At 37.4% G+C, this 15419-nt stretch overlaps 1 protein-coding gene across 8 annotated transcripts in view; it reads right to left on the minus strand.

Moving 5' to 3' along the window:
- The window catches only part of TRAK1 (trafficking kinesin protein 1), a 176528-nt gene that overhangs the window by 21834 nt on the left and 139275 nt on the right, over positions 1–15419 (minus strand). For 5 of the 8 annotated variants that reach the window (XM_074945507.1, XM_074945509.1, XM_074945508.1 and 2 more), the window contains 7 exons: positions 13180–13310; positions 12598–12672; positions 11594–11731; positions 10221–10297; positions 7136–7372; positions 5839–6155; positions 918–1247 (listed from right to left, as the gene is read on the minus strand). In XM_074945507.1, the coding sequence (XP_074801608.1) occupies positions 918–1247; positions 5839–6155; positions 7136–7372; positions 10221–10297; positions 11594–11731; positions 12598–12672; positions 13180–13310 (1305 nt within the window). The remainder of the gene's footprint in view (positions 1–917; positions 1248–5838; positions 6156–7135; positions 7373–10220; positions 10298–11593; positions 11732–12597; positions 12673–13179; positions 13311–15419) is intronic. The other 3 variants (XM_074945510.1, XM_074945505.1, XM_074945512.1) reach the window with 1 other exon arrangement.

The following is a 15419-nucleotide window of genomic DNA, read 5'->3' on the forward strand; positions in this document are numbered from 1 at the left end:
ATGAAACCATAAAACCAGTGAATTGTCAGATATAAAACTACTCTTCCCTTCCAAACTTAAATCTATTTTAAGATAAATTTCAATATACCTACATTGCAAGAAAATTTGTAAACTCTGTGTAGCCACAAACTGTGATATGGCTCACAATATCCAGTGTATAAAACACTATTTTGAGTCATTTAACATATTCAGTGATGTTTGAGTCCTAAGGATAGAATTTGGGAGTGGTTCAGTGGAAGGGAAAAACTAGTGTTTGTAAGGAAAATCAGATGTGATTACTGTATCTTCCACATACAAAATACCTTTAATTCTTAGCTGGATGACAAAAATCTTTATGGGCTAAATTTTAAGAAATGTGTATTTAAGGTAATTGGACACTCAATTTGGAAAATTCCTTTGCTTAATTTTAAGTGAAGACACATTTATTTGTTTCACAAATATAACTTAGAAGCACTTTTTTCAACATTTAGCCTTACAGAATCCAGCTTTTTCTAAACAAGAATTAAAGGAATGTGGCATTATCCTTTTTGAATGTCTAGAAAAATATTATGTAAACACATAGAACGCAGTGTATATATATTATGTATATGTACACACAAACATATCACAAACCCCAGTCTCTCTCTCAATCATTTGAACGAACCACTTCCTTTTAGCAGCCTTCTCTTATCAAACTAAAAAGGAAAAATTAACCATGTGCTTTAAAAAATGTTACACAAATTAGAAGATTTGTTAAAGAAAGAAACATTATGAACTAATGTTAGAACGGGCGTATTTTAATTGCCGCCCACACTAATGTGCAGAAGCTACACACAAAGTGACACTATGGTTGATGCTCTGGAGAGATGTGAGAACAGCCCAGTAATCAATATCCTGTAAAGATGTCAATTTTACTGGACTTAATGAGGTTCCCTCACCAGACCCCTCATCATCGGCAGTCGTGGACTCCTGCATCTCCTCTGTGAAAGCCTGAGACTGGCTTGGATTATTCTTGCTGTCTGAAACAGTCACTTGTGCTTGTGACCTCTCACCTGAGGTCTCTGTGTGCTGAATTGGCGTCGAGGTAGTTAGGCCCTTGTAAGAAATGTCACCTGTCTCATCTTCTTCATAATCATTAAGGCAGTACACTTCATCGAGGTCAAGGTCCAGAGTTCTGAAGCCTTTAGTGACAACCCCAGGCCTTGGGTCTAAGATTCCGCCCAGGTGAGGCTGAGCTAGCTGCTGCCAATGATGCAGGGTGGCTGAACCTTTAAGAGGAAGAAAAAAACAAAACAAAAATCAGCAAGCAAGCCTGAGTATTTCTCTCAGCTGAACATCCGGATATTCTCATTTCACTCATCTAGGGTTCAATCCTCGTCCCACTGAAGCTCTGCCATTGGCTCCATGCTTCCAGGATTTGGTCTTTAGTTCTTGTATTTATAGGATTGTACACCACCACAGAATTATGGCTTTTAGATTGTCCCAAACCACCATGAAATAAAGCAGTGACAAACACTAGACAAAGCCAATGGGCCAAATCTTCCTTATTGTAAAGAGGGTAGGTAGTGCCATCCTCTTCTCAGACCATGCACGCTGGGACTAACAATACAGTATTAAAGAGAATATACATTTAAACAGCATACTAATCACCAAAATGGGCACAGGCAGAAAAATGGGCACCAAAGATTTCTGCCCTAAGAAGGGTGATATCAGCACACACTAGAATTTACTACTGGGGACTAAGGGGAGGAGAACAATTATATAGCGGATGCTAGAAAATTATATCAATTCAAGTTTAAAGGAAGGAGGAAAACACTAATGATTTGTTTATCAATTCTAGGTACTTTTACAGCCTCTATACTACTGGAATGCACTAGTACATAAGCATACTCTACTATACCTGCAATTTCATCCTTGGGAAGTAACATTTTGGGTGTGAAAAGGGTACACTTTTAAGAGAGCAATGAAACATTAGACAATGAGCCAGCAAGAGCAATTCATCAGTGTACACATCAGTCGAGGAGTGCTGGTTATGGACCTGATCCTGCAACCACTGAAATCAGTGGAAGATTTATCATTATTTCATTGGGAGTAGGATTAAACCCTACATCAAGACCCAAGAACTCAGAAATTGCACTCTGATCAGCCCACATCAATTACTCTTTTATAATGTACAGAAAAAATATTGAGGTAATTTGCTTCAAATCCCATGCTGGTGACATACTTGAGAACATTCCTGTTCACACAACCAAGAAAATTATTCAATTCTTTTTACCAGAAAATGGTGTTTATTCAATGTGATACAATGCAATAAATAATGTGTTTGGTTTCAATGTGGTATTTAAGACTATCAATTTTCAGTTACTTGGTCTTCTACATGCAAAACCTAATGGACCATAATATTGTGGAGGGGCTGTCTTAGATGAATTAATGTCATGTGTCTGAAAATACCCACAGAGTAAATTATTACTTTACATCAATAACAACAAACTACATAAAATATATTCTGGATAGTAACTGGACTTTTGGGAATAGTGAATGTAAAAAGAATGGGCCATATTTATTCTCGGTTTAGCACTACTGAAATAAATGAGTTGCCCCAGGAATGAATCTCGCCCACTGTGTTTTGAAATCAACATTTTCAGCTTATATCAGAGAGAAATCAATAATAGAAATCTTCAAGTATTGCAGTACAGACAAAGATACACATTTTGGATTAAACTGACCCTGGTACAGAGGGCCAGCAAAATGCTTATGCTCTAGCTATGTCTCTCGTTTGATGGACTACATCCAATGGAAGTTGCACATTGGCCTTGGGGTGGCCCTCTGCACTAGGGTGAATGTGACCATTTGAAAATAAATAGTTTATGGACAAAGAAAAGTAACATTTTCTCCCCAATATTTATTACTGTGCTGTTCCACATAAGTTTTCCTTTGTGCAGATTCTATTGCAAAAGATGGATAATAGAGGTGTTCAGATATTGGTGTGTCTTTTATTAAAAGCCACAAACACCCCACAGGATGTTTCAGAAAGCAAATGACAGAAACCAAAACCTCTCCATACATGCTATTGTACAATTCTATGCAGGTTGACTCCTTGACTCCTATTCACTCCTTACGTTAAAACTTTTGGAGAAATACCCTTTTCACGTCAGACCTCACCAAAATCCACATCTTGTAGCAACTTTGTAGAAAGAAAGCAGTCAGTGGGCAAAATGAGAGCAAAAAAAGTCAAAGCCAGGTAAACTTCACTGCACACAGGAGGAAGTTTCAGCTACATCTGCATTGTGAGGAGCTACACAGTGGTATGTTATATCTCCTTCATTATAGGTTTTTTTTAAAAAGTGAAAAGTAATAATGTTCTGGATTTAATTTTTTTCCTGAAAAATTATTGCAAATGCGGAAGGCAACATAGTTTTTCTCTTACAGTTAGATATAGGGAAAGCAACAAAATGCAGAAAATTGTTTTAAGACCCATCCATCATTCAAAAAACAATGAGTGGAAAGCAGTGCTGCTTTAAGAAGCATCTGCTACACGAAATTCTTGTAAATTATAAATTATCAGAAGGAAAAATCAGAGAAAGTGGAACTATGGAGTAGAACAATTAGACTGCAGAATCACTGAGGAGAACTGAAATTTTATTTGCTTTATTCGCATGTGTAACTGTTCACGAATTTACTGAGGAAGATCAAAGCTGAGAAGCAATTTGATCTGTATACTGTGTGGGCCAAGGGAAGCCAGAAAACACCATGAAGGTGCCAACACTGATAGATGGATACTGAATGACTGAGCCAACCTCAAGGCCATATTTCATGAATGTATACTCTCAGTGGATTTGGGGAGTTACACATGGCACTTATGGTACAAGATGCTATGGATACAGAAAATTAAGGAAATTGGACTAAGAAAAAAAAGATGAACCAAAAACGAACAATCTGATGCAATGCAAAGAGAGAGTCCTACTATCGTCTAAACGTGTAACAAAGCCACTTTTCCCTTTTTAACGAAACCTGATTAAAGGGAAGAGGAGAATGGGAATAATGTCTTCAACACTAAGTGTAATCCACTATTTCTTTTACTATAATTTACAACACTGTTTCAAAGGAATAGAAATCACCTAAATTTGAAGTGGATTAACAAAGCATTGACTGTAATTTGTTCGATTTCTATGGCACATATACCCTTAAGATAAAAACACACTAGTAACTACTGAATAACAAAATTCAGTAAAGATATAGTGAATTACACTTATGTTAGGCAGGGGAAAAATATTCAATACTTATTTGCTCCACAATAGTGATCCATGTTTTTCTAAATTTAAGAAAAAAATGTAATCCTTTCTCCTGAAGAATCTAATCAGAGCGGTACATGGAATCAAAATCACTTATTTTTTAAAAGATGGTAAATATCATTAAAATTAGAAAATGGACAGAGATACAAGCACATGTTACTAATGGACTGTGAAAGACATGCTGAAAATGTTCCAGAAATTTCAAGGGAAAGAGAGTGATCTGGTAAGAACAATACACCTTCCCCGCTCCCTCACAGCATGCCCCGCCCCTAAAGAAGAACCTGGAGCAAATCTGAGAAAATTAAAAAGACAGACAGATAGAAAGATCATGAAGACTGAAAGAGTTTATTGAAGGAAAAAGCAAGGATATAGCTGGATGACAGAAATCTATTACAATGTTAGCAACCAATATATATGTTAAGTGAAGTCTGAACGTCCCTTTTCTAAAAGCAATATAAGAACTTCAAATGGTTACTATATGAAAGCAATCGTGAAAACAGAAATGATACCACATAAAAAGAGTACTATGGCTATAGAGTCATCTGAGTAGGTGCAGCATGCCAATTTCTTCATGGAAAAAAATAAGCTTTATCTCCATTGAAAATAATCATGAGAAATGCTCTGTCTGAGAAACGCTGCTTGAAGATTCATTCATTTTATTTTTAAAGGAAATGCTGCAAGTTCACTGGTGAAATTAAAACGTGCATGAATCATTTCACGAAATAGTACAGTTCTGTAAAAAACAAAATCCCAAAAACAAAGAACAAAAACACTAAGCAGAAGGGAAGCTCCTAACAGGATTTACATAATTGCACACATGAAATCACACTATGGCAAAACAGCTGATGAAAACTGAAAGCATTCAATAAAGCCAGGCACACACAACACACCGATGGAAACATGCTTTAAGCTCTGAAAAGCAACAGCACTGATATTCTAGTTCTGAGTACAGACCACCAATTATCTTGCTTTGTTTTGTGATGGGGAGAAATATAAGAAGCTTGGCTGAAATCAAATAAGTCATTTACATGTGAGACCAAAGCCTTCAAAGTTTTCGAACTCAGGTCCAGATGTAAAAAAGTTGAGACCCAATCCTGCAAACACTTACTTATGTCAGTCGTTCCATCAAAACTAACTTCATGAGAATAAAAATATTAACATACATACCCGTTTTCAGGATTGGGTCTGATGCTCCCCAGGTCTGCTCTGATAAATTTAGATACTTTCCCTACCAGCCCTCAATACTCTATGCATACATGATGTGCATGAAACAATAATGGGATTCATTTCAGTTATACAACAGCTCTACGGAAATATTTTTGAACTATGTGTTCTTGACTATACTCTCTATGGTGTGGTTTATTTGTTTTTATGCAATGCACCTTCTTTAAGGCTTATGGAGAAATTTACTTTAGTTTTTAAAAGAGTTCAAACCAACAACGAGGATGACTATCTCTAAAGTAAAAAGAGTATGTATTATGGACGTTTCCTGCTTTCTGGTGATGGATCAGAGACCACAGAGAGTCACTAAGAATAACAAATAAAGGCCGAGGCCCTTTATTATCACCTTCAAGGGGCTTCACAATCTGAAGCTTCTCTGGCAGGTAGGAGCGACTGCTGATGGACATTCCTGAATATCCAGTGAATTCTGAAAACCTGGAGTGAGTTCCCAATGACATGATGCTCTCTGTTGGTGTAATGGAACCACTTCTCCCTTCACTCTTCTCTGCCAGTTCCCGTAACTTCCTGTCCTGTTCTTCTTCAAAGAACCTCCGCTCTGAGAGGTAATTCTCTCGCCGAAGGGACAACCTTCGAAGAGCTGTCTCCAAGTCACTAGAACCAGGTGTCCCCGGAGTTCCAGGCTTCTTATTCTTGTCTTCATTTCTAAACACAACAAGAAAAAAGAAAAAGAAGGAAAACAGCTTAAAACAGCTTAAACTTCATCTATTTCCCAGGCATTCAACCACCAACATGGTTTTATGCTCGTCACATCTCAAAACATGCTAGTCTTACAGTGAAGTCTGAGAGGACACACTTGTCTTGTCTTGAAAATGGTGTCCAATTCTGCATACCAAGGCAAGGACATGAAGTAAAGTTAATTTTTTAGCCTTGGAATACATCTTCCACTACTTAAACTCATCTGCTTCTGATGTACAGTGGAAACCTCTTCTCTGCCACAAACCACGATGGAAACAGATGTGTCAATTGAAGACCCAATCCTACAAAGAGTTGAGAACCTTCAAAGAGGTGCTGATTTCCCCCCACTTTCCCAATTCCAGTGAAATCAGTGGGAACTGAAGGTACTCAGAGCCTTACAGGAGCACCCAGATTATCAACCACCAAAGGAATACATTTTGCTGGTAAATAGCCACTTGTTTTGTGAACTGTTTAATAATAAGCATTTTACTAGAAAGTATGCTCCGTGTTGTAAAACATACTGGGGAAAAACAAATATTGAATGAAGAGCAAGGCTCTGACTAGTTTTACTTACAAGTTTTTATAAGTCACCTTCACGTTCTTTAGGATCGAGAGAGTTAGCTATAACTGCATGTAGAACAAACCTCTCACATGTTAATTCAAACTGGTGAAATATCATTTGTTAAGAATGTTGGCTAGCATTTTCAAAAGTGACTAGTCATTTTAGATGCCTCATTCTGTTGCACTGAAAATCAGGCTCCCTTTATCACGCTGTCTCAAGTTGAGTGCTTAAACATTGATGCACACTATCTAGCAACTTTATAAAATGTAGGCCATTATGTTAATCTGTGACAAATGATTTAAAGGGAAGAGATAAATATTAAAATGCTTTGCCTGCCTCATATATATTAGAAAACAATTGTGCAGCCTAGCTAGGTAGTACTGACCCAATGTCAGAGGATTCTGTTTCTAGAATGATGCTATTGGTCTTGTTGTCTATCACATTGTTGGAGATGTCTCCCCCATAGAAACTGGAACGTGGAGTGCTGGTACAGCTAGAAATGACTGAGTTCATTGCAGAAGACTGGTTAGATCCTGGGATATTCATTGGAGATGGAGTCAGGGATCTCTGCTTGACAACCTGGTTTATGTTTCTCACAGTCTCAAAGACCCGCTTCTGGTGACTGATAAAATACACATACAGTCAGTAACCACAACACCAATCAAAACTGTGCCTTCAAACACTGAGTATTAGAGAAACAGGAATGGATCAGTACTGATCAATTATATCACAGTTACACATCCAGTCTTGACACCTTTCCTAACATACTTTCGGTCTGATACTTGCAATAGTCAGGTTTCCAAAACATGATTTGTGCCAAAACAACATTCAAGCCAAACCATGCAACATTCTCTCATAATTCTGAAGTACAGTTCAATTTTGAAACATTAGATGTTGACCTATTGTAACCTTGTCTTTTTTTTTTTTAAATAGTCAGTTTATTTTATATGCAGGAAGAGGATACAGCAAGTCAGTAGAGACTGTCAAGGTTGGTAAGCTTCAATTCTGACTTACTTTTAAAGTTCTCTCTCTCTTTTCCCATAGTCCTTCTGACTTTATAACTGTTTTCATTCAAGAGTAAAATACGGGGGGGGGAGTTTTGACAGAGATTTAAAAAATAAACCTGTTCTACCGCAGGTGGCATGTCACAAGAGGCCCCACCGTGTGGCTCAACCAGAACTCAGACTAAAGACACTTATCGAGCCCCCTCCCTCATCCCTCCCCCCCGCCAGCTTCCATTTTCCACAGCTTTGCAAGGGTATAATAATTAATCAGGAGATTCACACGAGCGCTTTGTTATGATTCATATTTGTTTGTTCAACTGGTGTGTACTGAACAGCTGTGTCCTTAGTGCAGAAGCTCTACAATAACATGCCTTAAGTATCTCAGAAAAGTGTGAGCATCCCTAAAATAGCATGACGTTGTCCAAGAGGATTTTTTGCCTTTTTTGTTCACTATTAACAAAGGCAAACATATAACAGGGGGAATGTAAAAAGACAAAGTGGATAATAGAGATAATATTTCACTGACAAATAGCTGGATGGGGCTGGTAGTAGTAGCACAAAACATTAATTAGATGAAGTAAGAATCTGTGGATGAAAAGGTACATTAAATAAGACCTACAAACTTATTGGGGGGGGGGGTCTTATCTATACTAACGGAGCTTGATTCTCTTTTCATTCAGACAAACGTAAGTCAGGCCTCAATGGAGTTATATCAGTGTGTGAGGAGAATCAGGTCCCATGCAGTTTGTATGAGAAACACGTGGCTTCATTTTGCTCAAGCTTCATTTGTGTCTATAGGCTGAGACTCAAAGTGCACTTAAACAAAGTACTTGAAGTTAAGTGTTTTGTTGAATCAGGGCTTCATCTTCTACCCTCCCTCCCTTCTTTGGAGAGCTCAGGCTAAGTCAGGATACAGCTCAATCAGGTTCTCCTAATTAACATTAGTTTACTTCAAATTACCTCACCTTTTTATAAAAGTGTAGGCTGGTTAGACTTGTTGCAGATTATATACAATTTACATCAGTAGGGAAGGCCCCTTCTTTTCTGTCAAGTGGTCCCAACCTTGGTCTACAATGGATTTAGGCTTTGGAATGAACAACAGTGCTGCACTCACCTCACCTCAAACCAAGATCTTGTTTACAGTAGGGAATTTTAGCTAAACGTATTGTCACTGCTGCTACCACTCCTAACAGGTTTAATGGACATGGGAGGAAAAAATGCCAGAACGTGCTGAGGCCTTGTCTGCATGAAGATTCTCACTTGAGATGCGCAGTCAGTCAGCACACTGTTGGGAATTTCTGCTATTACTCCCTAGGGAAGAGAGGGGACCAAGTGACTCACCCCAAATCATTACTCAGGCAAGTCTAATAGGGTAACAGTTCAAGATTATCCCTTTCACTCCCTGTTTCAGTATGCACATTTCCATCACATAAGAATTAAAGCAATAATTTCTGGGGGAAATATATAATTAAAAGCTCACATCTTCCTTCAGGGGGACCTACAAAAAAACAAGCAGGCAATTGGTTTCCACTCCTGCCTGTGCCCAATAGATTATGGGCAAGACACCAAACTTTTCCTTCCAAACCTCCAATTTAGCTATTTACTCTCATCTTTCACAAGACCAACACAGAGAAGTTTACAAGAACTCTTAGGGCAAATTTACATAGCAGATTTTACAGTGCCATGTGGTAGTGTTATTAAACACTTTGCTGTAGATGGGACCAAAGAATGTTGCAACCTTTCAACTGATCTTAAAACCGTAAAGTGGTTTTAACACAATTTAAATCAGGTCTACACAGGCAAGCCCAAACTGTATCATAATGTGACAGGTCACCTAAAGTGTTCTATCAAGAGGCATGGTTGTATTTATTGTATTAAAAAGGCCCTTAGAGAGCAGGACCCTTGTAAACTTTACATTTAGAATGAAACAGGAAAATGAGGAAACATGTTAAAGGAACTCATTCACCCATCAAAATGCATGGCACAACTGACAAGTCATGCTTTCAGCCTGCATCCTTTCTGGAGAAAAAGTGATTTTATGTTTCATTAAAAGACTGCTTTATTTTTAAATTTCTCTTTTTTAAATATGGGTTTAGCACTACTGAAGAATGTAAGACAGCAAAATTGAAGATGAGAGTCCTTTATCCACAACAGTGAAAGCTTCCCCAAACCACGATGTCAATGTTCCTCAATCCTGACCTAGAGGAACCACCTCTAGGGATTAGAGGGCAGCTCAGCTTCCAGGCCTACTGTCTTTTCTTGGAAAAAACAAGTAAGCAACTACTGTGATGACAATTTTTGTGATGTGGGACAGCAGTCCACTAGGAACTAGATTTAGAAAGAGTCTTCATTTCACTCTGGGGTCACTATTCTTTTGTCAAACAATAATATATTTTGGATACAATCAACTGCATCAACTTTTTTTTTTTTCATACAGAATATAGGAGCCAATTGTATTGATCCTACGTTACGTCAGGAGAGTCTGGCTCATCCAGTTGCAGTTCTTTTCGCATTGATCCTTCTATCTCTGCTGCCAAAGAGTCCTATCAAAAACAAACAAACTCTTGTCATATCATGAAATTAATATTCCCACAATTTAGTAAGATTTTCTAGCAAGAAAAGAAGTTCTAAAATTAAAAACAGATTTCAGTGTTGGGAGACTAATCAAAAAATCTGAATGGCCGATGTAATAACAAATAATAATAACTATTTTGTACTTCTATAGTGCCTGCCATCGGATGAGTGCTTTACAAACATTATTGCAAATGGCATCACAACACCCCTGCAAGGTAGAGAAGATGAGATGAGGAAATGGAGGTACAGAGAGGTTAAGTGACTTGCTCAAAGATGCCAAGAAAATGTATGTGTACAGGTGATAACAGAACCTACATCTCCTGACTTTCAGTCCTGTATTTCTGACAAAAAATTATGCTTCCCTTCATGTACAAGTCATTACATATTTAACAATAGAGTAGGTGGGTTTTCCCCCCACTTTTTCTTTCACACATTAAAACTAGAATATATTCATAGGTTTTCTTTCTTTAATGTACTGCTTATAAAATTGTAATGGCTACCTTGGCACAATGTGTTGCCAAGGTTATTAGTGTCTCAGCAGTGTTTAAAAACTCTGGGCTGCATTTTGGGCCATTAAGTCTTTATAGCTGGACACTAATCCCCTAAAATGGACCAACATTTTATTATTGCTTAAACACTAGTAAGTCCCCACGTCCATTAAATGCTTAACAACCAACATCCTAAGTGACTTTCTTTTCCCTGACTAATTAATCATTTGGAAAAAAAAATTGTAACAAAGTATACAACTCCTTCTTAGCTCTTGCATTTCACAAGCAGCTGTACGTGTACAATAACCATCCGTACTTGAGGAGACCTGGATCTTAAATGTATTTTAAACTGGCCCATACTTGATATTAAAAAGGGAATGTAAAAAAAGCAAGCTCTAAACTTTACTGGGGATCTACTATATGTGTACGAAGATGCTCTAGTCACAAGAAGTTTTTTATTGCTCTCTCTCAATAGTGGGAAATGGAGAAAAAGTGAGAAATGGAGAAAATGACAGCGTGCCAGATTCTGCTGCTAAGTTACACTGGTGTAACTAACATATCAACACATCTTCACTGCAGTCACTCGGTAAATCTGTGCTACTGTCATCAATGGGATTACTTCAGAGATCCATACCAGTGTAACAGGGCAAAATTGCTCTGGAAAAGTTTTATGAAGTGTTTTTCATTATTTGTATTGCAGTAGTGCTTTGAGGTTTCATGCTGATCATAAACCCAATTCACTGGGCACTGTACATGCACATTTAAACATCTTCTCACCATGGGGAAGAGGCCTAGCGAGTGATAGCGACGTGATATGGCATTTGGCATGGTCTTGTTCCGAAGGTTCTTCAGCTCCTCCTGCGCCTCATGAAGCATTTCCATGCACTCTGCATACTTGTCTTCCAGCTCCCGCAACTGTAACAAGCATAGTCAGAAAGGTTCCAACACACTGTGGGCCACACAATTGCCCTGCAAGTGCCACAATTACTTTAATTATTGGGGGTGGGGAAACTGTTTAAAAAGAGAACAAATGCTGTATTTACACGTAAATTGCAATAACTAGATATTATTATATGTGCATATGGAATGCGCATGCAACAAGTATAGCAACTAGAATGGAAAAAACTATAAGAGATAAAGAACATTTTAATGAGATTTTTAGTGTTCTGAAGTATTTAGACAAAATCTTAAATCAAGGCCATCCTAAGATAGTTTTCCATAACTACTTATATTATATGTTAATCTAATATTTAAATAGTGTCCTTTAGCATAACTTGTGTGTGTGTGTGTGTGTGTTTGTGAGTGTGAGAGAGAGAGAGAGAATGTAGTGCCCATGAGAGGTAACTGATGGACAATTTTGGATTGTCCTTTGTGAGTACAGTAAATGCAAATTTCCCCACGTTGTCCCTCACTCGGCTAATAGGCCTAACCCATAATATAAAACCAACCGTGACAGGTACAGAAGGTAGTTATACCTCTACCCTATTTCAATCCTTGTTTTCCCAAGATGGCCAACAAGATCGCCATTTCATGTCAATTTTGTGTGCTTGGGGGCACACTTGTACACATGAGTATGGGAACAGGGACCTGTCTGAGAGGAATGCACTGGGGCATCGAGAAATGGACTGGGACCAAGAACTCATTTCACATAGACCATTCATGAGGTGCCAACAGCTTTTTTTGTTATTAACAGTCTTGGTTGGATTAAACTAGTAATTTAGAAGTGAAAAGCTGCTGTTCTATTACCAAATCACTCTAGTATTTTACTTCTTGATACTTACTTCTGCCGTGAGCTGACGCTGGGCATCTTTAGCTGCTCCCAAATGCTGGACAAGTTCTTCATTTTCGACTGCACACTAAAATATACCAAACAATGGTAGACACACTAATACGATTACATAGTTTTTTTTCCACGACAGCTGTTAATTATGTGAATAGTGAAATTCTCCCACCCTCCTCCCTGCAGGACATTTATATTATATATGTATCCGCATTGGCTAAAAGGTCATGAGACTGCATCTAGTATTAAAATATTTCTCTCCAAATTCACATCTAGGCTCTGGAAATCAATGGATATCTTCTATCTGAAACAGCTGTGGTGAATCCTACCCTGCTGAAATCAATGTCAGAATATCACCTCTAATTACTCAAGATGAATTTAACCATTGTTTTTGATGCATTATATTTAATATGAAATGGGAAAAAAATCAGGTATCCATATCTTCCTACAAGAAAAACCTTAAAGGCAGGTCTGCTTTTTACATTAAAAAATGACCATGCAAAAGATTTAAGTCAAACAAGACTGCCACATGTGGGAGAGTAAGGAAAAGTTCCTGAGGGGTGTAATAAACATTATTGCTTACAGATTTTGCCTTTTTCTGCAGATCAACTATTTGAGAAAGGAGATGGGTGATCTCTTCCTGCTGCCGGGCAGCATCTTCAGTTTTCTTTGCTAACTCCTCTGAGATACTGGAAATCTGGATGTTTGCATCCCCTTTTAACAAGAGAGAAGCAATCACAACTCAATGCCCACTGTCTATACAAAGAGGAACTTTGTGCAGAATGTTGCTTAATTCAGTAGAACCTTTTTCCAAAGCATGGAAAGATACTTCCTCAAAGAGACATTAATAAATAAATAAAATAAAATAAAATAAAATAAAATAAAATAAAATAAAATAAATAGAGAACCGATGCTGCAACGTGGGCTGTATACTTGCTAACAAGATTTCCTATTGTGGGCAAAATTGCCATCTTGCAAATACAGTGAAGATGGTGCGCCAAGGCTGCATATTATACTGTGATAGAAACAGTAAAGTTGAATGGTAAAATTCACTGTAAAATTGTTTGCACATTGAAATGCACTGAAAATTCGAAACTTTCATTCTGTTTCACTGTAACTGGGTTTCACTGTAATATTAAAACATGTTAAAGAGCCAGGCCAAACCTATCTCTCCCAAGAACAGAAATATGGTACATTAGCTTAAATTGCAGCAAGAGAGATTTAGGTCAGACATTAGGAAGAACTTCCTAACTGTCAGGGTTGTTAAGCACTGGAACAAATTACCTAGAGAGGTTGTGGAATCTCCATTATTGGAGCTTTTTAAGAACAGGTTAGACAAACACCTGCCTGGTAAGTTCCAGATAGTACTTAGTCCTGCCTTAGTGCAAGGCATTGAACTACATGACCTATTGAGTCCTATCCCATTCTACATTTCTAAGTTAGAGCATTTTTTTAGTGTCTTGCAGTGGAAATTAATGCAAAATTTTGCTTTATGCCTATCAATAATTTCATGGCTACTTTCCTACTAACTATGTAGTAAATGAGATCCAGTTCAACTTAATACAAGAAGTTTTAGAAGTCTGAAAATAGTTTCATTTCATGCATAAACTTGCGATCCTAATGGTTTAACTCCTGCTGTGTTTTAAACTCTTTTGAGCCTGATGCTTCAACTGATAGAAAAGTAAGAACATATTTAGAGAAGACAGTTCTGTAACACTGGAAGATCCAAACTTTGCCAGTGGGGACCACACTGTCAGCCTGCCAGAAGCCTGAAGGCTGCACTTAATTTAAATTAAATGGAACAACATGCAGCATCTGTCATCTATAATACATAGGTGTGGCCCAGAGAAACTGCAAGTCCCAGCAGACACTGCTCCATCAAGTTCAAGCAGCTACTGTAGAACTGAATGACCTGCACTTTTGCTACCTCTGCATATATCATAATAAAGCTGAACTGGTATTTTTGTGTTAACCACACGGATGAAATGTTAATGTATTTACCTAGCCTCCCTCACTAAAGAAGAAGAAAAGGATCTTCAAATTAAAAATGTTATGCACATTCTCTTTAAGCCTAAATTGTCTGATGTGCATTGGTACCTAATAAGTACGACTGGAAAGATGAGATTTTTATGAGTAAATGTCCATTTCACTGTACACATACAAACCAATGAAAAAATATTTCCATCAGTGATAATCCAAATTTACAGACAGGCAAAGAAAAAAAATGCTGCTTAAGAGTCAGAATCCAATGATTTTGACTTTTGAATTATGTTGGTTACAAATGGACTAGTCAATGAATAGCAAAAACAGGTCTGATTTGTTGATTTAATTGTATTTACTTTTTATATTTTGACGTGATGACGACAGTTTGTGTTTAATAGTTCATAAAGCTTTATTTTTTTTATCCTCAATGTCATTAAATAATTGTCTGACTCTCCCATATTTCCTCCCAACTCTGAACATATAAATAAAAACCCCAAAACTTAAAACCCATAATTTCACACAACAGTGAAAATTTAAAATGGATAAAATGCTTAAAAGTAAACATTGATGTTATCAATATTATTCACTGAAACTATATAAACAAAGTCAAATTCTGCCAAGCCTACTAATAAATCATCTGAAAGTTTCTCTCTCTTTCAATGCCTGATCATTATGTCTTCACTGATGACCCATATGGATACTGTAGATATATTCTAATGTTACATTTTAGTTCAAGGACTTGTACTTTAAGCTGAATTATCTTGATATTAAATGTGGTCTTAAGTGATGTAATTCCAATATGAAATGTAAAACTGACTGTCTGAAAGATGGCTCTGCCTT

Source organism: Natator depressus, chromosome 2, assembly GCF_965152275.1.
Source record: "Natator depressus isolate rNatDep1 chromosome 2, rNatDep2.hap1, whole genome shotgun sequence".
Classification (NCBI taxonomy): Eukaryota; Metazoa; Chordata; order Testudines; family Cheloniidae; genus Natator; species Natator depressus.